At 48.8% G+C, this 23911-nt stretch overlaps 2 protein-coding genes across 5 annotated transcripts in view; one reads left to right on the top strand and one right to left on the bottom strand.

Moving 5' to 3' along the window:
- Window positions 1-5936, top strand: part of USP24 (ubiquitin specific peptidase 24) — a 111776-nt gene extending 105840 nt beyond the window's left edge. For all 4 annotated transcript variants that reach the window (XM_073357590.2, XM_073357591.2, XM_073357594.2 and 1 more), the window contains one exon: window positions 14-5936. In XM_073357590.2, coding sequence (XP_073213691.2) covers window positions 14-76 — 63 coding nt within the window. In that variant the 3' untranslated portion in view covers window positions 77-5936. The remainder of the gene's footprint in view (window positions 1-13) is intronic.
- Window positions 5662-23032, bottom strand: PCSK9 (proprotein convertase subtilisin/kexin type 9). The gene is given in 13 exon segments (XM_073357596.2): window positions 5662-8202; window positions 8438-8619; window positions 9456-9636; window positions 10021-10169; window positions 11200-11370; window positions 14492-14675; window positions 15200-15396; window positions 15999-16140; window positions 16927-17060; window positions 17889-18012; window positions 20202-20393; window positions 22512-22805; window positions 22808-23032. Coding segments are annotated over 13 exon segments (2361 nt in total). The 5' UTR covers window positions 23018-23032; the 3' UTR covers window positions 5662-8001.
- Window positions 23033-23911: the final 879 nt, after the last annotated feature.

A 23911-nucleotide genomic window follows, 5' to 3' on the forward strand; every position in this document is an offset into this window, starting at 1 on the left:
TGTGTGTTGAAAGGGCTCGGAGTCTCCCATGATGATTGGTGAGCCTAAAAGTGACCTTGACGACGTTGACCCTTAAAGGATATCTACGAACTCAAGAGCAAGAGTTAAACCGAAATATTTAATACCTGGCACCTTTTTGAAACTGGAGTCCCATCGCTTACACCTTCAGAGGAGACTGGAGAGAGAATGCTTTCTAAGAATCAGTGGCAACCCTGAAGAATTTTGTTTCCCTCAGAGTTAAAAGCATTCTTCATCTGTGAAGGTTTAGGAACTTTAATGCTGCAAAGAACTCCTGCGGTAGCTAGTGTGATTGTCCAGACAGGATGAAAGTTTGTCAGGAAGATTTTATCAAGTTCAAAAAAAGCTAGTGGTTGACATTTTTATTATGTGAACATTAAATGAGTGAATGTAAAACTGTTGCTTTTTCTGTGATGCTGCAAAAAAAGATTCTTTTGGGTTTTATACAGAAAAAAATCAGTCTGCCTTTAGGTATGGGGGGCAAATTTTTACTCTTTCTGATAATATTGAATAGGAATATTCAAAATTCTGTGAAGATGTGTGATGACTTACATTGTAAAATATTAGTTTAAGAATCCGTCTACACAAGGACCTTTGTATTTAATATGTCTCCCCGCTGGTTTGTATAGCGCCTGACAGAGGGGTCGCTAAGAGAGCTCTGAAAGGACTGTGATTCCTTCTAGAATGACTTTGGCACAAGAACTCTGGAATTGGTGAGCTTTTTCTGATAACCTTCTGATGTCAAATTGGGAAGAGCAATAAAAAAGCTTTGTTTTCTCTAGTAACAGGTGTGTATGAAATGACATAGGTGGATTTAAAAAAAAGTTTAATGTTTAAAAAGAAAAAAAGCACTTTAAGATTGAATTGTTGCAGTTTGACTCCATTAAATCATCTTTTTAAGACTTGGAGACATATTGAATAAACTGTAGTCTTAATCATGTGATCTGCAATCATTTGCTTATGCTTTGAAGTTACTGAGAAAGTTGGTATTGGTTGTATATGATGAATAATTCCTTGAGTGAGTTGGAGCCATTGTTGTGTGGATTTTATAATAATTTTAATGCAGGGAAAGAATGATTTGGCTTTGTATTGTCACTTGCGCAGGCAACATCTAAAATGCCACAGCTAGGTTTATTGGCTCCTAAATAACTGGAAACCCGTTGAACTACATGAGCGGAGTTTTGTTTTCCATGCTGAATGCAATTCAGTCATTTCTGATAGCTCGGGATACTAGCTTCTTTTGTGCCAATTGAGTTTTCATATTTGTACATTTTGCATTTTCAGTTTCACATTGTCTGCACTGCTTTTGCCTTTATTTATGGATTCTGCCTTACTTTAAAAAAATAATGCACAGAATTGGGGGCAATCTTAAGGAGTGCCTGCGTACCTCCAAAATGGATAAATTTGCCAAGTCAAAGGCACAACCAGCCAAAAAGTGCCTTTTTTCTTTACTTCTATGTACTGTTGTCAAAACAAGAACTGGCAGATGGCTTTTCACTATTGTGCACTAATCTGGAAATTAACCAGTCATTTCATTGTTGAAGCAACCATCCGATAGGATTTCAGTTGTACAGCTCTATAACTTATTGCCGGTTAGAGAACCCGGGTCAGAAACTGCGTGTTCCAAATAAGGATGGCATTGTAGTGGATATTTTTTTTCAAAATAATGCCATCATTGAAACATGGCAGAGTTAGCAGATTTTATAAATGTTTCTGATAACATGCTGGGAAATTTTAAATGTGATGTTTTAAATTAATTTTGAATAAATAATTCATTTCTCACTGACACCTCTTTCCCCACCTTCCCTATTACTTCATAACAGGTCATAAATCATCTCAGAAATAGCCCATATACAGTGGTGATGTGATGTCATTGTTGTTCCCAGGGGCCAGCATCAATTGTCACGTCAAATCCCTATTATTTCCTATGGAAACTACGCCCTCTGTTACTGCAGGCCACCGTAGCATCACTTGCAAAACTGCACCAAGATGGCTCAGATCACCACTGTATATTCCACATCAATACAAACTTCTCATGGTTCTGCTCATGCTGGTACGAAGTCAGTGGCTATAATTTTCAGTACTTTGGTTTCCAGCTGCTGTCATTTGAACCTGCTGAAGATGATTTTGGGGGGGGTTTGAAAATACCGTTTGACAAAAGTAGCTTTTTGTGTGTGCAAATTGTGATGTGTTTCTATGTTGTAATTTTTACTGCCAGTATTTTGGATGAAAATGTTTTTATACATCTTACAGTATGCTCAGTAAGGGAGCAGCCATAGGCTGCCTATGCGCTCTTGGGGATGGATCTGTCCAACTAATGCATAGACACTAGCGCTGTTAAAAATAGGCCGTCTTGATGAACAGTCCTGGGACTCCTGGTCAGTGGAATAAAGTTATTCCTTTCCCAGAAAACGAGGGCAGTCTTCAGATTGTTCATAAAGCTGTGCTGTCATGTGGTTGATCCTCTGACCTTGAACTCTCCCATAGCCAATCCTTGAGGTAATGAGCGATAGATTATTATCCTGATACTTTTTTGACAGCCCCCATAAGATGACCTCTAATTTGAAAGAGGTGAATTACTTTCAGTGCTATTCTACTGCACACCCTTATAGTGTGGCTGTCTGCAAGCACAAGAATAGACAGGTGTAATAGCCATCTGCACCATTCCACCCTGCTTTCTTACAACAGAATAAAGTCACTTGATTAGACTGCCTAAATCTGTGAATATTTTGCTTGTCACAGAGTAGGATTAGCTGGTAGTTGCCTGAATCTGAGGGCCAGATTTTGCCCTTATACTCACTTCAGTTTGTGCGTGATGCATAAAACAGTGAGATTCTGCGTACTCTCGTTATGCTGGTTCAAAGAAAGAATTTACATGAAAAGCAGGAAACAAAAAGACATCGTATTTGTTGTTATATGCGCCAGGTCTTCCTCTTTGTAGAAAGAGCAGACGCAATAGCTACAACCAGGTATGTAAGTTGCAATGCTACGTTTCTTAAGGAAACAAAACCCTTTCTGACAGATGCCTACTCCCTGCGGATGAATGGTCTAATCAGCAAAGCCCCTCTGCACTGTTGAGAAGAAACTGTTCTAATCTTCAAGCATGATCAAGGCTGCCATGTCCCATCATGTTAATTACTTACTCAAAACCTTGAGCCGGTACACTAGTGTGAAATATACTGGTGCTTTACCAGTTGACTATCTGGATCTCCAAGCAAGCTATTACTCCACACTTCTCAGGGGCTTAAGCATTATGAGTGCTTTCTCTTATCTCACCCCTTCACCAAATGGAGCGATGCACTTGGCTCATGTATCAACCAGGAAGCAGCAGACATCATACTGGAATTTGTCCGAGGGCTCTGAAGTGCCCTAGCATGCCTCAGGGTAGTAGAAAATACTAATTTGCCACGGGTAATGCTGCTGTTGGGCCTCTAAAGGAAGAGCTGCCCCTGTTGCTACTGTTCTATTATTCAGGCACAGTGGCAATTATTCACTGCTCTCCCTATCATTTAGGAAAACCAATTTTGATCTCCTTGAGTAAGCTGTGAAATGGTCCAATTAGCACAATAAAATGCACATAATTTTCCATACCCTTTTTTGAGCTTTTATTCATTCCGTTTCTGCTCTTTAAGGAGCATCCTACTGACCAGCAATGTTTTCTGCCCTCTAGCCTTCTTGCTTAAGTAGTTTTAAGTTGAAGTGAAAAGGTTTCCTATTTTCCCTCAGATTTAGATGTCCTGAGTTCAAAATCGAGCAGGCTGTCCCTGCTTGCTTAAAAAAAAATATTACACCCCCCCCTTGGATCTTTGCAACAATCCAATAAGAATCCTGGCACTCTACCATAGGGTGTGTTTTTGGCACAGGTAGGCACGGGCTAATCTTGTATTAAAACTGATTAATATCTGTAAGGAAACTGAGTAAGTGCTGGAAACATCTCAGGTTGTAATAAGGCTAATCTGTTGAGTGTTTTTGATTTCTTAATGTTACTCACATGACAGTCCTCAAATGGGTGATTTGCAGTTTAGTTGAGCAAATTAAACCCCTTTATGTAGAACAATCCTTGCTTTTCATGTCTTTAAGGAATTCCCTGGGGAGGTGCTTTATCATAATGTGGATGAAAGTCTTCCTGTACTGTGTTCAGATGTGGCATAACCAAGACTCGGGTGTTCTCACCGACAACCCAGGCTTTTGACGCTGGTCAGTTCCCTAGCTAGCGCACTTACCTGCTTAGTCAAACTAATCTGTCTTCTACACTGGATGAAATTGTGCCTTAATGCTAGACAGCACAAAGGAGCAGATTCAGCTTCATTCCTGTCGGGGGGGGAGATAAGTGCAATAGAGTCATTCCTTGTTTTAGGGTGCAGAGAGAAGAGAGAATTTTGTCCAAGAATTTGAGTGCAGATGCCAGCTGCCTCCATGCTAAGCTGCTATCTTCTTCTCTTCCCCCTGCAGAGCACACTGCATTGCATGTACTTAAAGCAGAAGTTGGAGAGATGCTACATCATAGAAGCCGCCTTTCCCAACCCCATAGCATCCCTACTCGTCGTCTTACAACAGCAAACTACCACAGCCACCCTTCTTTAAATGCAGGTTAAGTCCTGCTAGATATATTTTATTTAGTGCACCAAAGTGAGATAACGGACTTCTCAGAAAATCCTAGCCAAGGCAATTGTAATTCAAACTGATCATTTTCCCAGCTCATTTGTGGGCTATGGTCCGATTGAGTATCCAAGTCAGTTTAAAGTTCAAACCTTTTACACATTAAAACAGCCCAACTGTTCCCTTATGAAAACTCCATGTACTTCTAAATTAGAGCGCTTATCTGATATTGTTTACTTCTATTTGAGACAACAGCTCAAATGTTCTTAGGTTAGCTTTATTAGGGATAGGTAAAAGCAGCTTATAAGTAGAATGAATAGAAGCAAATCTGTGAAAGCCTTTAATTAATTTAATCAGAGGGACAACGATGTGCTATTTATTAACTGGTAACTTTCCATCTAAGGCCTCATTTAACACAAACCAACAGGAAGGTTATGCAGTTCATTCTTGCAGTCTAATCTTTCTGTTCACTACTACTGCTATCGTAGGTACCTGTGTAGAAGAGCTTCACTGTTAGTTCCTCTAGCAGAAGTGACTGATTCTTCCCATGGGCTAACAAGTAGTTGAAGGGTACGGGTAGATAATTTTGCCCTTCTAGTACCTCTCCTCAGAGGCTCTGTAATGCTACCCTGTAAGAGAGGGTAATGGAAGCACAGAACAGCTACTGTGTCCAAGCTCTCAGCCCGTCACTCAGGGTCTACGCTGTAGTTGACCCTTCCAGCCCCACTCAGCAGCTGTGCACTAGAGGCTCCAGGTAGCGCTGTAGATGTTCTGCCTCAGGCAAACGTTTGAGTTCTCAAGCCTGCCTGAGCTCCAGCACAAGCTGGACTGTCCACATTGCTGGGTTTAGTGCACTGGCTTGGTTACGTGTGGTTGGAGGCTCGCTCCCAGCTTCATTCAGCGCAGCTATACCTTAGTGGGGCCAGGACTCCTGCTTGCTGTCCTGTACTTGGTCTAACCTCCTGTGTACCTGAGTGACTTACTTAGCCATCCACATTGCTTGGACAGGAGAGGAGACAAGCACCATGCAAGTTCCCTGGGTGGTGGATGCCCATTCACAATGCTGAATACAACGGTTAATCTCCTGCCATTTTACACTAAGACGGTTGAGTACACAGATGAACTCCAAGCAGTGGCATACATCTTTTATTTTAAAAAGACACCATTATCAAATGGGCTGTTTATAAAACTCAGAATAAATATTTTCAAGATACAAATGTAAAAACCCCAGTACTATGAAAGCTTTCTTTATAAAAAAAAAAAAAAAAAACTGGTAATGAATTACAGCATGTTAGTTCAAATATATAAACTTCCCCGAAGGGAGGACCCGAAAGGAGACCAGTTAAAGCAATACAGGAGGTCGACATTTACACTTCAACTTTCTTTTGCTCTTTTAAAAAAAAAAAACTAACAAAGCAGCAGCAAAAACTCTTTAACTTTACAGATTAAAATCTGATTAAGCAAGCAATTAAACTAGAGGTTGCAAGCTTGACTAAGAGTAAACTAGGGCCTATTTGCCACACTATTAGGCTACCTTTTGGGAGAGCTAAAGCTCCAAAGAGTGTCAAACTAGATGAGCTAGCCCTGAGGGGGTCTAGTTGAAATCTGAGGAGTAAAGAAAAAAGCCCCCCCCAACAGTGCATTTGGTTACAGAGATTCTGGTTTGGCCAAACTGACGATGCAAGTGACTACACCATAAAGATCACTTTTGTACTATAAATGTTTACATAAACAATGCATTGTGGGGTCAGGGATTGTAGTGAGAGATAAACCAAGCCTGGCTAAACTACAGATCATGTCCATTAGCTTTAATGTACTTCCTAGGAATTCATACTGCATTCATCACTGGGGGATTGGTTGTTACCACCTGATCCCTGCTGCGGGGGCCTAGAGAAGGTGAAGTGATGGTTTCAGTCCAGTTCCTAGTGGCCAGAAGGCTGTATCCCAAAAATAATCAGAACTGACCCTCATGTGGTTGGTCTCAGCTAACGAAGGAAACGGTCCCCGGACGAAGGGCACTATGCCTCATACACAATCTCTGGACCTGCAGAGAGAACCTCCCCACACTGAGTGATCCGGGCATGGGGATGGTGTGGCCAGGGAGGAGTGCTGTGGAGGCAAAGGACTGCTAACTAGGAGACCCAGAGGAGGCCTGGGCCAAATTCCTGCTGTTGCCACAGTGGGGCTAACTTCCTGATGTTCCTCTCTGGTGGGTTTTCCCTGGGGGTGGGCGGTAATTCCCTCTCCAGACCTCACCTGCCTCAGCGGCAGCTAGGTGGGGGAATCCATGGCACTGCCCGCACGGCTCTGTTGTGCACAGAGGCCTTCACTTTGCACGTTTCAATGCCACAACTGCTGGAGCGGGGGTTGTAAGGCACTTGGGGCTCTGCTTGGAGGAAAGACGCTATAGAACGATCAGAAAACAAGAGATTTTACTAGAAACAAAAAAAATTAAAATTCCTGCTGGGGTTTTTGGCTAATCGCAAATCAGAGCGCGAGGGCCCTGTGCTACGCCTCCTGGAGGATCAGTCTGAGCCCGAGGGGGGGACTACAGTGGCTTTAAGGCACATTTTGGACCCTGATTGGGTGTTGCTGCCAAGGCTGAAACAGCTTAGGCAGCTGAACTGCCTATGGGAGACTGTGCCAGCCAGAATCGCATTAATGGCAGCCCCTACAGCTTCACCCACACCCCTCACTCTCTGCACTAGGGGATCTAGAGAGAGCCACATAAGTCCAGTTCCTGAGCCAGAGGAATTGTCCCCTTGCCAAACCCAAGGCTTTCACGGCCCCCTCACTGCCACAGATGCTCACAGGGGCTATAGCAGGAGGGAGAATCCGTCCCCGAGTGCAGAAAAAGGAAGAGGTGGTAACACAAATACCCACAGAATGCTGCAGAGGTAACCAAGGTACCTAGCAACCACAGCTAAGAACAGTGAAGGGCTTGCTGACCTGGTGCAGTAAATACACCTTCTTCGGTCACCCTCAAACCACTTGACTGACACTGAGTTTATAACCTTGCTGCTTGATAATAGAAACAAAATATGCTTACAAACTGGTGGGCAGGACTTCTTGCCAAATGTCGCCCTGCTAGAATCCATATGCAGTAAATTAGGAGGTCTTGTGGAAGGGGCCGGGGGTGATCTCATCCTCAGGGTGCTGGGATTGAGCATTTCCAGACACCACAACCCTTGCATTTTAGATGTGTTATGACTCCCACCTGCAAGCAATTAGTGATTCTTATTCCATCACGATCAGCCCTGACCGAACTGGGAGTAGTGGCCTCAGCTCTGGAATCTGGAAAGGTGATGGTTTTGGAATGTGTCTTTTTTGGTGTGATGTCAGTTTCGTCTCAGCAGGGGCGCCTTGTGGCCATGGGCACTGTCCTCACTTGTAGTTGGAAACGTGCTTGTCATTTTCCAAACGTCTGCTTCTGCAGCAGATGGCGATGGCCGCTGCCCCTTTGCCAGCGAGAGCACTCATTACCACGCAAGTGTCATCCACGGCGTAGGCGCCAAGGGTGCCGGGCCCCCAGGAATACGCATTGCATCCTGTCAGAGTCCAGCCTTCATCACAGGACACTGCCACCTACCAGGAAGAGGGATGGAATCACTCTTTGTGGGGAAATATTAATATGGGTACGATTGAGAACTGGGGTAAGCAGGGACAGCTCCATTTATTTCAATGACTGGAGTGATGCTACGTAAAGCAGCTTTGGGGGCGGGGGGGTTATGAAGAACCGTTAGAATGTGGTAAGAACGATTTCAATAGACAGCTAGCAAAAGGATTCTGAAAATACCTACTGTGATTGGTTCTGCCATACCTTTTCTTGGAAGCCCACGGGTGAATGTTCCTTCACCTGGCATTCAATGCTGGGGGCGTGGCAGCAGGAAACATGCAAGGTCACGTCCGTTCTACCTACGCATTGGTGGTGTCCGGTCTCCATCCTTAGAACGGGTCTGACGTTGTCACTAAACTCTCCAGCAAGAGAATGGGAGCTACAACCTGCCAATAATACAGAACGCTTCCAGGTGAATGCTCAGAGCCTGCTCTTGTGAGCAATCAGTTGTCAGGGAAATAAGTTTCTCTTAAAAACATGAAGCAGAAAATAGCATGGAATGGTGTAGGGGCAGCATCTCTGCCAACGCACCTAAAACTGGGTATGAAATGCTCCCGGATATCACCAACAGAGGCCACTCCAGGGTGGACAATGTCAGTCAAACCAGCATGGCGATTGTGATACATGGGCAAATACACTCCAGAGGGTAAGACAAGACTCAAAAATTGTACTTGTGACCTAAGCAGGGTGTTTAATTTTGAACATCAGGGCTAACAGATTATTCATTTTGCAAACCACCAGAAATCCAGGAACTGGAACCCACAAACAACAGCGAGAGGTGCTCTGAGCCACTGAACCTGTCAGCATGCTAAGGGAATGTGTGTGTCACAATCTCCCATACAAGGAGAACATGAAGTACTGGGAACAGAAACTGAAGTATCAGCTAGCTGCTTAGTTTAGGAACTATCAAACCAGCCTATACGGCACAAAAATAAGACCACGGATATAAATTAATCCAAGGACCTCTAAGTACTTTCTAAATATTCAACTGAACTTCCCAAGTGAATGTAGTAGGATTATTCTGATTGCACAGGTGACTAGGCGGAGAGGGCGTTTGATAAATTATAAGAAGTTGGAATTAACCCTAAGACTCCCAAGAGTTCCTTTAAATTGGGTATCTCACTTATAAACAGAATGGGCTGGTCCAGCCTCATACAGCAGAGAGTAAGGTTGGATCAAGTACTGCTGCTCTAGTTGTTGTCAGCAAGACAGCCTACCGTACCAGTCAAAACATGGTTCTCCTTGGAGCAGCCCACTCCAGGTGTCGAAGTACCATCTGCAGTCTGGGAGCTGGTTTGAATCTGGCAGTCAGCTTTGGGCCAAATGCAACACCTCGCTATAGCGTAGACACCATGGCCGCCAAATGCATTGTGAGCCACACACTGCTTCCTGCCTCCATGAACCTACAATTCAGAAGGCACCATTGTAAGGCAACGTTTCCGACGTTTCTAGTCCCTGCTCACGGAAGCTGCAGGAGCCTTGAGGTTGTTCCCCACACACACTATTTGCTAAGGGACAAATCCGACAGCCCTGATGGAGACCAAATGCCTCTGGAGTGCTGGAAGGTTTTGTCTGCGTAAGGCCTGATGGGTGGGATCTTCAATGGACTATTGGGTCCTAGACAGAGGCCTAGATGCTAAGATATTTAGGGGCCGGACTCCCACTGAAATCAATGGGAGTCAGGCACCTATGTACCTCCTGAGGAACGGCCTGAGAGATTTCAACAGGACATGAGATGTATGAGGGCCAACTGCAGCACCCCAAACCTCCCCGCCGTGGAGCATCACCTCAATACGCTCTCCTCGCCGCTTGCCGTTCGTGGAGAAGCTTGAGCAGCTGAGCATCTCCTCGTTCCCACTGCAGCGCACAACAGCTGTCGCAGAGCGAGTGGACCCGGACGGGGCAGACCACACGGAGCGGCAGTACAACTGCTCACCTGAAAAGGGACGGCTCAGTCATCAGTTCCGGGCAGCAGGTTTGCTTCCCGTCGATGCCGCATCTTCCGGAGCACATGGAATGCTCCAGGGGCCGCGTTCAGTCACGTGAGTAAGTAAAACGGCAACGAGCAGGTTCGGTTCTGCACCAAGCAGCACGTATCGCTGACCACAAGAGGTTTCAGAATGAGAGCAAGCCCCGCTGCGCTCTCTACGTGCACAGACTCCCTGCCAACTTCTGAAAACCGGACCCTTCTGCCCTGCCCCAGCTCTGCCTAGTCCCCCCAAGGCCCCGCCCCCTGCTCTGCCTACTCCCGCCAAGGCCCCGCCCCCTGCTTGCTCGCTGCTCTCCCTCCTCCCCCTTCCAAGTCGCTTGATCCTTTCCTCCTCCCTCCCCCTGCGCAGCTGGGCTCCCTTTGCTCTGGGGCTGGGATGGGAGCTGCGGCCTGAGGAGGAGCCTGCTGCCTGCCTGCCCACGAGATGCAGGTAGGAAGCAGCCTCGGCTAAGCAGGGACTGGTGGGGGTTGATGACCTGGCGTCTCATCTGCCACTGGGCTTTTGGTGTCCAGTCAGTACATCTTTTCAGTCCCCTTTCTGACTAGACTTTGTGGTTGAAAACCAGCCACATGGCAACCCTACGTGACTTTCTTTGCACAAATCCAGCACAGTCAAGTCACTAGGGATAACTTACCTTAGGCCTACAATGCAATTAAAAACACGCAGCTGGCCCACGTCTGCTGACTCGGGCTGGTGCTAAGGGACTGTTTAATTTCAATGTAGATGCTCTGGCTCAGGCTGCAGCCCAAGGTCTGGAGCCCCCGCACCCCAACATCTACACCATAATTAAACAGCTGGCACGGGCCATCTGTGTGGTTTTCATTGCAGTGTAGACGTATCCTTAGAAGAGAATTCCAGCCCCTAAGTGGGTGTTGTTTCAGTCATGCACAGCTCAGCCTTAGTACCACGGCAATGCTGTCACCTTGAGCCTCTCCCTTGGCTGCACATCTGCCCCAGGAAGCGTGCGTGACTTACCTGCCATGAGTTTGCTGGGCAGTCCTGCCACTCTGTTGGGCGTGACCAGCCTCTGGCCTTCAGGAAACCAAGCCTCATTGATAACGTTTTTGGTGGAGAAGTGAATTAGCCTTTGCCTCAGCTCAGAGAGCGTCAGAGCAGAGTCAGTGTTCAGAACCATGGCTGCGATGCCTAAGAGAGACGCACACACGCCATTTCGATTTTAAAATGCGGATTTGAAGGTGAGAATGCATATAGAAAGCCCTGGAGAATATACAGGCAGGCAGCAGCGTGTCTGCTTTAGATTACACCTCCAGGTGCCAGGTCTGCTTACACCTGGCAACGCCATTGCAGAATTTGTGTCACCAAAACCAAGTCTTCATTACACTTGTATTTGCACTGCAGCTATGTCAATTCAGAACCAGGCACATTTCAAAGGGGGATAGAGACCTGACCACCTACCATGGATCATCAGTTTGAACCCAGGTCTCTCACACTAAAAGCAAGATCTTCTACTTCCCAGCCTAGCCCCTACTAGCTATAGTCAGCTCACAAGCCTCTTTTGTAGATCAACCACTAGCAGGGGACAAAGACCCATACTGAGATCACGTGAATGACATGTGCACTGTCCTTGGAGCAGACATACAGGAGTACCTGAGGCTGTGATCGTCACATGGTGTAATGAAGAGGGAATGTTGGGAATATTTTTATGATGCCTATGCATGCCTCAGTTTCCCCCTGTGCTTTGCACTGCTGTGCACGAACAGTGAAGGTTACACAGCTACTCTTGGGATAGAACAGAGCACATTAAGTGTTGAGTCACATAACTGCTGGGGATGGTATGAATGGGTCATCTAAGGACTGGCTGAGACCGACCCATATCAATGGAGGATCCAGAAAGAGAGTGGGAACCCCAATGGCCAGAACATTCATAACTAGCAACCAAGAGGGAGGAGATTTTCCCCCACCCCTCGCCAGGAAGCAGAGCAAAAGCCGCAGCTGGCGAACCAAGGGAGAAGGTGCCAGGTGCCTGGGTTAAGAGCTGGCCTTTGGAGACACACACACAGACCTGGGGCCAAGGACAAAGGGACAGAGACTCGGAGAGCAAGACAAGATGGCTTTCACCACGGCCAAGCCAGACTCTGTCTTCACCTTTTCCTCTCTTTGCTAACCAAAGGACTGTTCGATGCTGTAGGACAGGTGCCAACTAAATTGTTAGCTTGTTTTGGAGAGCCGGCCTAGGGTGGCTGCAAATAATCACGGCACCCTGAAGGAGCACCGTACAAGCCTCCCAAAGGAGTCTGGCTTGGATGGATTCACTGCAGGAAGCCATGGATCACTGGCACCTACAAGCCCAGTTGCAGAGTCTCGGAGGCCACGGGCTTGCCCCTGTGGCTCTATCGGAGTCCTTGGGGCCCAGCCCATGAAAGGGGTCACTGCCAAAGGGGTCACTGCCAGGCTGGGGGATGCACCAGACGCTGTGGATCTGTGACACGTGGCTACTGGGTCACTGACGACACTGCACCAGATGAGCTCTCCATTCGGGACTGGACCTCATCACACCATGGATATCATGCTGCCCCTTCAGTCATACTCCAGTGCAGCGCCGGCCTTCCATTTCACCCTGCGATTCATCAGGAAAGAAGGAAGTTCTGCTTTGCAAAACCAATATTCTCCCGACGGGATCCCACATTTGAGATCCTTAAACTTCACCTCCAGGCAGAAACATTTCAATGCACAAGCTCAGGTTTCTTCTTCATTTAATTCTTCGCTGATACACAGCAGCCTGATGGAGGGAGGTGCACGAGGAAAGAATCATATAGGGAACCACAGGTCCCCGCAGCCTCCTCTCCACAGCATCAGCTTCAAAACCAGTTCACTCCCCTAAATGTTCCCGTTAAAAATGTTAGTGACCTAGTATCGAAAAAACCTGTTGCCATCTGAGACTATTTTCCCCTAACATAACCTGCCGCCTAATTGAAAGCGTTCTTTCCTCATCGTAAACGTTTTCTCTTCTTCCCCTGCCTGTTCATCCCTTAGGGACCCATACTCTACAATCCCACTAGGACAGAGCGTGTGTATTTATGGTCTGAGATGGAAACGTGTTGACAGTTAACAGCACTCAGCCTTGGGCCAATGAATCCACAAGACACATCACTATTAGATCACAGCACACAGCCGGGCATTTCCCACTGCTTAATCAGGGCACAGGCATGGATCTGCATGAAGCTGCTTTGTAAGGCTGGAGATGGGGCGGGGGCAAAAACTGATGTACTGATGTAGATGGACAGCACAGGGAGGGCCTTGCCCGATGTGGCCCAGATGCCACAGTACGTCTACACTGCAAAGAAAAACCCACAGCACGGGCCAGCTGAGTCAGGCTTGCAAGGGCTTAGGCTGTGGGACTAAAATTGCTGCACAGATGTTCCCATTTGGGCTGGACCCCAGGCTCTGAAATGCAGTAAGCAGGGCGGGTTTCAGAGCCCTGGTTCCAGCCCGAGTGGGAACGTTTACACCGCTATTTTTAGCCCCCAGCCTGAGTCAATTGACCCAGGCTCTGGACCTTGGTGCCATGGGATTTTCTTTGCAGTGTAGATATACTCACAGTCCATACCAATGGTAGTTCTGGGCCATGGCTGTCAAATAGTGTAGCATCAGGCCATGCACTGACTGCTTGCAGCCTTGTGTACTGTAGTTTTATCTTACGCCTTCCCCTGGGGCAGCATGATGCCTGTTTTGTCTGTAGGGCCCCACCTACACTGCATGACTCTGGTCACCTTCCAGCAGCCTCAGAAACAAATCACCTGACTGCAACCAAGTCCTGCCTTGTCTTTACTACAAGAGACACAGCAGTTGTTACCTGAGGGGGATAAAACATGGCTCCGCTTTGCAGCACCGATTAGTATATGGCAAAGCCTAGAAGCCCCAGTGGAGATCAGGCCTCCATTGCGCTAGGCGCTGTACAAACACATAAGAGGAGATAGCCCCTGCCCCACTGAGCTACATAGACAAAGGACTATTATCCTAGTGTCACAGATGGTGAACTGAGGCACAGAGAACTTAAGTGACTTTCCCCAGGTAACACAGGAAACTCAAGTCCAATGCCGCCCCGCTCCCGTCCGAGGAGCTAGGACTCATGTTTTAACCACACCCCCGAAGTGCGATAGAACCCAGTTCTGCCCAGGTTGCACTTGTGCTAGTCAACGTAATGTGCTTTGCTGGGGATGGTTCATTTTTACCCTGCTAGGCACACGGTCACAGAGCCACTACTGCTTGATGCTACTGCTGCATTTAAAAAATACAATTGATTCACCTGCCACGTGTGCAGCAGCTTGGGACGTCCCGCTCTGGGAAGTGAAGCAGGTGCTGCAGTCGCTGGAGGCCCCTATGATATCGTCGCCCGGGGCAAAGACATCCACACACCGGCCAAAGTTTGTTCCTAAGGCTCCCATGGAGGTGGGCTGGTCCTGGAAGTCGGTTGCCCCAACAGTGATCACCTGAGGGTTAGAGCACAATACACGAGTCAACTGGGACGTCAGCAGCGAACGGATTGTCCATAATTGCATTAAAAGTCCCAAACCAATCCACCCCAGCCTGTACAATTCCTCCTGCTCACCAGGGTGAAAACTATTGAATAATGTTTTGCCTTCACAGGAACACAAAACCACGCCCCTCCTTCAGGATTAGAGGAATTGTAAATGACTAGGACGATATAATTCCCCAGGGAGACTCAAAGTTCATTGCAAGGGTGGGGATAACCAGGAGCCCAGAGCTCCTTCCAGCAGGAGCGATGTGCTTCGGGGCCCCCTCCCCACACCAAACAAACTGCGGTGGGGACTCTGACCCATAGCACGCTTTGTCCAAAGGGCAGGACATTCTACACCCAAAGAAACTTAGGCACAGATGGGGTGACATGCCTTGGTCAAGGCCAGACGACAGCAAACCTGTGGCAGAGTCAAGAATAGAAGCCAGGTCTCTCAGTACCCACTCAGTCAGTGAAAGCAGTGTCCTAGCCCCATACCTCTGGTTCAGACGCAGGTGAGTACAAGCAGGCATCCTCCTTGTAGTTGCCAGCTGCAGCAATCATTACCACTCCCGTCTGCACCATCAGCCGACAAGCTGCATTCAAAACACGGCTGTAACCTCCAGCAAAGGGGAGCAACACCACCAAAGGGGTGTAGGGCTGGGCAGTCAGGGTCTTCTTGATAAACTCCAGGCCTGTTGATCAAGCACAAATAAAGCGGACAGAAACCGATCACAGAAAAGGACAGCACTAATGACTCACTCGCATCCTGCTAGCTGGGAAGTAGGGGGTCAGATTCAGCTCTCCCCTCCAGCTGGAAATAAGCAAGATCCTTTTCCGGAAAACATCCTTAGCAATAAAATACAGGGAAAGAGACTCGGTGACTCAGCAACTGTTGCTCAGTACAGGCGAGCAGGCTGATGGGATGAGTCAACAGAACCCCAGCAGAGGTGCTCTCCGGGAGGGGCTCTCCTTCCAGTGAGGTTAGGAAAAGCGGTTAACCCAGCGAGTGCACCCTGTCACAGAGTGTTCAGAGGCACATCACAGTGAGGTGCTAAAGGTCAGTTTCAAAAGAGCTCAGCAGATTGGGTGTGGGGCACTTCTGAAAATCCACTTCTTAGGTGCCTAAATGGGAGTTGAGCGCTTCTGACAATCTGACCCCATGGGCCTGAGCCAAGTGCCACAGGAGCCAACAGGCGTTGGCTTTCAGTGGGCGTTGAATCGGCCCCTAAAATCCCAACTGTCCAATCAGGCTCTCATGAGTTAGACACTACACACCTCAATGGTTCTTACTCACCAATCAGGGTCCCGCTGACCGTGCCCTTGCCTTGGCAATTCAGCACCCGAAGGCTGCGAACGCTGGCTCCCTTAGCCACGCCAGCGTCCCTCCCGCTCACCACGCCGGCCATGTGGGTTCCGTGGCTATCGCACTTGCTGGCCTGCCAGAGAGGGGAAGTCAAGCAAGGCAGCGAACGTTTCCAGAACCATCCCATTCACTGGCACCAATACACACACTTGGGGCCCAATCCTGCAAACACTCACACGCACGATAGTGCTTCCACTGACGTCAATACAGAGGGACTCATGCATGTTGGTGCATGCAGGATCAGGCCCTGTATTTGCTACCACCATTCCTATCATTACACTTTTATGCTATTCTCTAGCGTATTAGCCATTTTCAGTGATACAGCTGCTAAGTAACACAGGAATTGCTCGCGGGGTCAGACCCATAGTCCATCTAGCCCAGTATCCTGTCAAGACAGTGGCTAGCAGCAGATGCTTCACAGGAAGGTTCAAGACGTGGGACAATCTGCCCCCCATGAAGGTTTGATCCTGATCCCTAGTAGTTAGAGACTGGCCTAACCCCTGAAGCATGAGGTTTTATCCCTTCCAAAATTCTTTCTTTGCATTAACTCTGGATAATCTCGTTATCCATATAACCATCTAATCCCACTGAAGGCCCTGGGCTGTGAACTTGAGATGCAGGTGTTCTTAGCCTTTGCTCTCTCTTAGATTTGCTAAGCATAACACATAATAGTGGGCAGAGTCCTATAGAGAGGGGTGGCAATTGTGCAGGGTGCCAACATGCTTCTGTTGCCCTGGGTTTGGGATGCTCACATTACTCTTATGTCAGCTGGGCCCCATTCCAATCACTACAACCTGAGCTGTTCCTCTCACAGGCAATGAGAGCCCAGGACCCTGACAGAGCCCACAGGCTCGCTCACCTGTCTGTGAAAGCGCGTGCCGTCCTCCTCTGGCACGTTCTCGAAGTCCGTCACAAACACTCTGCCCTCTATCTCCCGATGGTTGCTCTGGATGCTGGTGTCTAGCAGGTAAACCTCAACCAGATCTCCTTTATCTACCAAACACAAGCCATGGCACAGTCAGTGTGAAAGGCAGCAATGCCCTCAGAAAGCACACACACCGTTATGGCCAGAGCAGTCGTAGCTGTCATCAGCCCAGCACTCTAGCCGATGACACAAATGTTTTCTGGGCACTGCCATCTTACAAACCACATGGCTACATTTTTACAGCCAAGTTATCAATTCCTGCAAACTGTGGCTTGCAAGGGAAACAACAACAAACAATGCATCCATCCAGGTCCTATATAGGGCCCAATCCTGCAAACTCTGCATGCACACAGCTCCCACTGACTTCCAGGGTAGTTATGCAAGCTCCCTGGCCCCCCAGAACCATAGCTATAGCAGTTTCTTCGGTTCTCAACTCCATCCTCCTAAGGACGCGCACAAGGCGCCAACGACCTGCAGGAAGAGCAGGAGAAAACAATGTAGACCAAGGGCTGTGCTCCAGATGTTGCCAACCTGCCCTGTCCTCACATGGTAAATGTATCCCAGATTTGGAGGGGAAGGTTACCATAGACAGTTGATTGGCTCGGCCCCCTCCCTAGCAAGCCACGCCCCCTCAAAAGCTCAGAGTGCCAAAGACACCAACAAACTCCCTGGAGAAGAGGACATCGGTCCCCCTGGGGTAGGAAGAAAGGTTGTGTCTGAGATTCGTGTTCTCTCACTTTTCTGCACACACTTGGAACTACATTTGCGCAGGTTTCCTACCTTCTCTGCATGCATTTGGAGGGTTCAATTTTGCCCCTAGAAATCATCTCCTGCCCCATGAATTCTCCTTTAAAATAAATTCAAATAAGGGGGGGGGGGGAGAGAAGAGCCCTTACTGGGAGGGTTATATTCGCCAGACTTGTACTGTGCTGGGACGATCCTGCCGAGGTTCCAGGGAATGCTCTGAGCAAACACGTAGGAGTCCTCTTCAATGTAATCAACGTGCGGCAGCCGCAAAGCCTGTGCAAAAGAAACATCACAGAGAGATGGCATGGACACACCCTAGCTACTGAGTACTCTGTGCACACCACGCAGAACAGGAACAACGTGGGATGCGCTCAGCTGTTCTATCTAGCAGCTTCCTTGCACTGGGCCAGGGAAAGATTGCAGCTGCCCAAGGCAGGTGGCTTACTCTCTCCTAGGCTCTGATGCTGCACGACTGAAGCTGATGAGGGCTGAGTGCTCAACTGGTCAAAGCCCAACCAGCAGGATGACGCACCCTCAGAGCTTTATTTGTCGAATGTGGGGAAAAAAAACAACCTCAAATCAATCCCAGATTCAGAGCTGCATATTAGGAGCCAAACGATCTGTGGGTGTAAACTGATGCCCTGGAGTCAGCGGCGCTGCACCAGTTCACAGCAGTGGAGAAAGTAGTCCTCAGTCCGAGTCTGAGAGCAGGGTTTGTTACTCCAGGCATTCCAGCTCTATTAGCGCCTGTCCCGTAGCTGTACTAAGGAAGCCTGCACAAGGGACGAAGAACTGACACCGTGGGAGACGGGGCCATGCCGTAGGCTCGATTTCCAGTGAGACCTGGCTCTACGACTGATGATGGTCACAATGAGTTTCACAATATTCTTGATGTGCCCATTCCAGACTGTCCAGCCTCACCCACATGACCAGTATCTTCCACTAGGGTGGGACAGCTCCAAGCAGAGGTGCAACCACAGACAAAATGCTGGTAGAGAGCAGGAGCCTCCTAATGCATTGAGGTGGCCACTTACAAGATACTAAACCGCCAGCAATTGTCCCTGTAGCTCCAAGGTTGTGCTCTTTGTAGCCCTTGCTAGAACACATGTACACATGTACCACAGTGACCCTTCGTTCCTGGGAGCAGTGCTGGATGCAGCTCCCTGCAGAGCTCATCAATGCCACTTGCTCTGGAAGGCACAGAGGGGTTCCTAGAGACATAGGAAGGATGGTCTGATGGCTAAGGCACAGATCTGGCTGTCAGGGAATTCGGGTTCTAGGCTTTGCTCTACCACATTCATTTACTAATTTCTGTGCCTCAGCTCTGTGAGGTTCTATTCAGCAAAGCACTCTGAGGTCCTCTGGCAGGTGCAAAGGGGAATTACAGAGACCCGTGCCAGGCACTCCCTCTGCCAGGGGTGGCTGTGCTACCTTGGGAGCAAAGGGCTGGCCTCAGACCTCAAACTCAAGTCGCTATGTGGCAACACGCTCACACGACCCCTGACAGCATGACGGACCACATCTGCAACTGCAAAACGATTGTCCTAAAGCAGCGAAAACAAAGAACTTGTGAATGGCCCAGGCTCCTAAATCTGTAGCAGCCCAGTGAAGAGAGAACATAAAGTAAAACAGCTCCTTAACTGAATTTCTTCTCCTGGGGAAATCCCATGTTCTTCTCACAGTCACCTCCGCAGAAGAGGAGCACTGTATTGCCTCTGCTTAAGTGCAAGTTACGCCCACGTGCTCTTTGATCAGCGAAGACGTATGACTAGCAGCCACAAGTCTGTAACCAGCCATGTGGGTGGAGTACCTGGGACTTGCATCACCTTGGATTCCTGATTGGATCTACCTTACTTTGGATTCTTTCCGAGTTTTACAGACCCACCATTTACAATTTGTTTCAAATATCAGTGAGATCCCACAGAAAGCAGCAGGCATCGGAAAGCAGGTATGCAAAATCAGCACAATGACTTTTGTCAGATTGGGGAGGGACAGTCAGACCCAAGGTCCACCTAATCTGGATTCTGTCTTGAAGAGTGGCCAGCACCAGATGCTTCAGAGGAAATTACAAAAAGCCTCATGCAGGCAGTTATGGAATAATCAACCCACAGGAAAGTTTCTTCTTTAAACCCATAAATTAGAGATTAGTTTATGCCCTGAAGCATGAGGATTTACAAACCTTGCAAACTTTTGGATGGAGAAGTGGGTATTTTAATCCTTACTCTTGCAACTCTAGATGTTCTCACTATCTAGACAGACAAACATTCTCTAGCTTGTATCCTTTTACTTCCAGCATATGCTGCTTTCCTTGCCTTTCAATCTACATGGTTCTTGCCTCAAACAGAATTGTTACCACTGGGAAAAAAACCTACTCTCCACACTGCCTGCCCTACCCCAGATGCCTCCGAACAGAAAACAAAACCAGTGCAGGCTGAAAAGACAGAAGTGCAACATCCTCTTACCATATCCAGCACATCACTGCTCATCTTTACAAGAAATCCCTGGAACAGATCCTGGAAGATGTGAAGGATTTTGGTTAGGTAGCCATGCTTCGCTGCTCGAGCTTGCAGCCTGCGGATGGTTCTCTCTGTCTGGGATTTATGAGTTTCCTCCTTCAGCACCACTATGTACTGCCCGGGTAATCTCCACATGTGCTGAATTTAAACAAGCAGAAGCAGATTTTTCAAAGCCATGCACCTTCACAGAGCAAACACTGCTGTTCAAATTCTCACTGCAAGCTCAGTCACTTGAGCTGTTACTTTAATCAGCACAGCAGAGTTCATTTTGTAATGTAATCTACACATGATCTGAAGGAAGGAACTGGATGCAGTATTGTGAGCCCTAACTACTCAAAAATCATGAGATTGGCTTCACAGTCCTGAGATTTTTTAAAAAATAATTTAGGTTTTCTTTGGCTTCTGGTTTTCGAGTCTGCAGAGCCCACGTGGATAACATTTCCAACTGTCCTCTGCAACCGGAAGGGCTAGAAACTTACAAAACAAAAGGGAGATTTTTACATCATCACTTGACTCCAGGAGCTGGGACTTGAAGAAGAATTTACAAGAGCTGGCAACACCATGAATGCACTGAGCCTGTATTATTCTCATGGAGAGGCACTGAGCTCTCGCAGCTGCAGATGAAGTAGTCATGGGGAGATGCAGGTGCCAGGTCCATTCAGAGCTTAACAGGGGAATGAAATACCCCACACTTCTCATTAAACTGCATGGACACAGTCGCCACAGCAGCTGCATTACACTCAGAAAACATCTTACCAAGTCCCCAAACAGTGTGAAATCACCACTTCATCATGGGGAGGCAGAAGGCAAGAATGGGGGTTAAATGGACAGCCTAGCAGGTCAGCAGGTGGGACACCAACCCAGCCCCATCCCATATGCTCAATTCCACTCTCAGTGACCAGAACCCTCCCACACTCTCAGGACAAGCCAACCGCCCTCCTGCCCAAATTTTTCTGTACCTGCAGCTCCCTGCATCACTTACCAAACCCTCCCCTCCTCAAGGGGAAGAAAAGGGTCCCCCCAGAGTTCTGTTTCTAAAGTCACGCAGTTGGCTCTAAAAGGGCTTAAGAGCCTGCTCCCGAAAGAGGTAGAAAAGAAACTACGAGGCCAGGTCCACAGCCTAAAGGCACCAGCCCATCGTAGCTGCAACAAGTTAGCGCCACAAGTCACTGCCTGCCCCCGCGCACCAACGTGCCTTCCCAAGCATGGCTGCTTTGCAACCCCGCACGCTCCACAGCGCAAAGCCGCTCTCCAGAACAGGGGGCGCGTGGCTTTATTTATTTGATTTCTCTGGCTGTCACAGGACACAAGAGACGCTCAACGGACACCCAGGGAGCTCACACCAAGAAGGTGGCATGGGCCCATCCCTCTTGCCATCCCCTGGCACCGTCGCCTCTCGCCTGCTGCCCAAGAGGCTGTAGGCACCGTCTCTGCCCCTCCTTTATGCCTTGATCCACCTGATCACCACCACAACCCAGCGCTAACATAGAGACCTTTTATCAGGAGGTCCCGCAGGTGGGCAAGCAGCGGTGCAACTAGAACCAGCAAAATTCATTTGATTCTTTACAACAGTTTGTTTTATTCATTTTATCCGCGGGGGGGGGGGGGAGAAACTGTCCCCCTGGAGGGGGAGGCTTGGGGGAGAATCAGGTCCTGCCCTTGCGGGGGGGCAGCCTCTCCTGGGGGAAGTGGGGGCTCTTACCCCTGAGGGATTGGAGGCCTTGGGGGTGGGAAGAGAGTTGCCGCCTGCCCAGCAGCGCGGGAACCATTTTTACAGTGGGGGGGCTGAGCCAAACTAGTGTATGATGGAAACCATTTCAAGCTAGGGCACCCCTCCTTCCAGCACTTATGGTCTCCCCGCCCCCCGAGGGAGTCGAGTCCTGCCCCCAGAAGGAGAGGGGGGGTGGGGGGAGGCGAGTCCTACCGCGGGGTGGGGTTGCAGATTGAGCCTCGCCCCGCAGCGGCGGCCCCAAGTCTCCTGCCCCACGGGGCCGCTCAGGTTTGGCCGCACGGCGGAGAGGGGGGAGCCCAGGCGCAGGGGCCAGGGAAACGGAGCCCCCCCCGCTCCCGCACGCGGCTAAGGGACTTGCCCAAGGTCAGCCGAGGAGCCAGAGGCAGAGCCAGAAAGCGGCTCCCCCGGCCTCGCCGCTCAAGCTCCCCTCCTGCACCAGGCGGCTCCCCGGTCCCGTGCCCGCGGGCTCCAGCCCCCTTGCCCGCGACCCAGCCCGCTCTGCCGCCAGCCCCGACGCCGCTCGCCTTGTTCGTCCTGTAGAAAGCGGCCGAGCCCAGCTGCCTCCCGACCTCCGTCTGGTTTTCCTCCTCCGAGGGGAAGGACAGCGCCAGCTCGTCGTCCTCGTCGTGCTCATCCTCAGCGGCGGGGCCCGGGGCCAGCAGGGCCAGCGTGCCCAGCAGCAGCAGAGCGCGGGGGCAGCGGCCCATGCTCCGGGGAGCCTGAGAACCCAGGGAGCGGGGGCCGCAGAGCCTAGAACCCGGCTCGAAGGCGCGAGGCGGAGCCGAGAACCCGGCTCGCGCGGAGCCTTTGGGGGCGCGCGCGGGCTGAGCTCTGTGGGGACCCCGGCAGGGAGCGCGATCGGCTCCCCCGGCTGCTCCGGCAGCGGCTGAGTCGGATTCGCGAACGGCGAGTGCTCCCCTCGCGCACACACTCGGTGTGGCCACTTCCCCCCTCCAGACTTCCACGTGCTTCCCGAAATCTTTTGGGCGTGGATGTGCCGGATCACGCCACTGTTGTCCCATCGGACCATTCCAGCTTGTTAAACATTAATTGGAGTTTTACTTATCCATTGAGATCAGGTTTCTGCCCCTTTTTTCTTTCCTGGCGTCATATTACAGGATTATTTAAGAAAAAAAAAAAAAGAATACCATTCACAGCTTGAGGAAGAAAAATGCAGATTTTTCTGTGCATGAGCCACTGCAAATACACAAAGGAGAACAGTCTAATTAAATGCACCTGGGCAGTGATTGCATGTAATAGACGTTGCTGTATTTTATACTTGTAATGTGCATGCGGTTTTATGCACACATATTACAAACTAGCAAACAGTCCTACTGTGGGTTATTGTATTGCTACCACATACAAGAAATAGCTGATTCCAGTTCTCCAGCGTATAATAAATTAACATTTTCCCAGTACTTTGATCCTAGGAAAGTATATTTTCCAAGGGCAACTCAGGCGTATCACACAATTGTACTGAGCCTAGCCACAAGTAAATGCTAACATTAAAACAGCAACATACACAGACATATCAAATTAGCCCAGCTAGGGACAAAGCCTCCTGACTGCAAGTCCTATAAATAAAACAGAGCATGGGGAAATGAATTTGTTTTTTTTTTTAATTAGCTAGCAAAAATAAAGGGTTAACAAAATCCATTACTAGACCACACACTCCTCCAGACAAACCATCCAGAGGAGGGGCAGCAGTTATGTGGACATCCTGACGTCCCACAAAAGACACAAATAGTAGAAGCTTTGGAAAAGAATCAACCTTAAAACCAGCTAGTACAGTTCTGCATGATCCTCAGGGCAGGGATTCAGTGCTTTGCTTGTCACACATCACCTACTTTAAAAACCTAGGATTAAGGCAGACAGAATAAAATGGATGCTCCATAAAATCCAGAGTGACCTGCAAACTAATCCC

This window comes from Lepidochelys kempii, chromosome 8 (genome assembly GCF_965140285.1).
Source record: "Lepidochelys kempii isolate rLepKem1 chromosome 8, rLepKem1.hap1, whole genome shotgun sequence".
Lineage (NCBI taxonomy): Eukaryota > Metazoa > Chordata > Testudines > Cheloniidae > Lepidochelys > Lepidochelys kempii.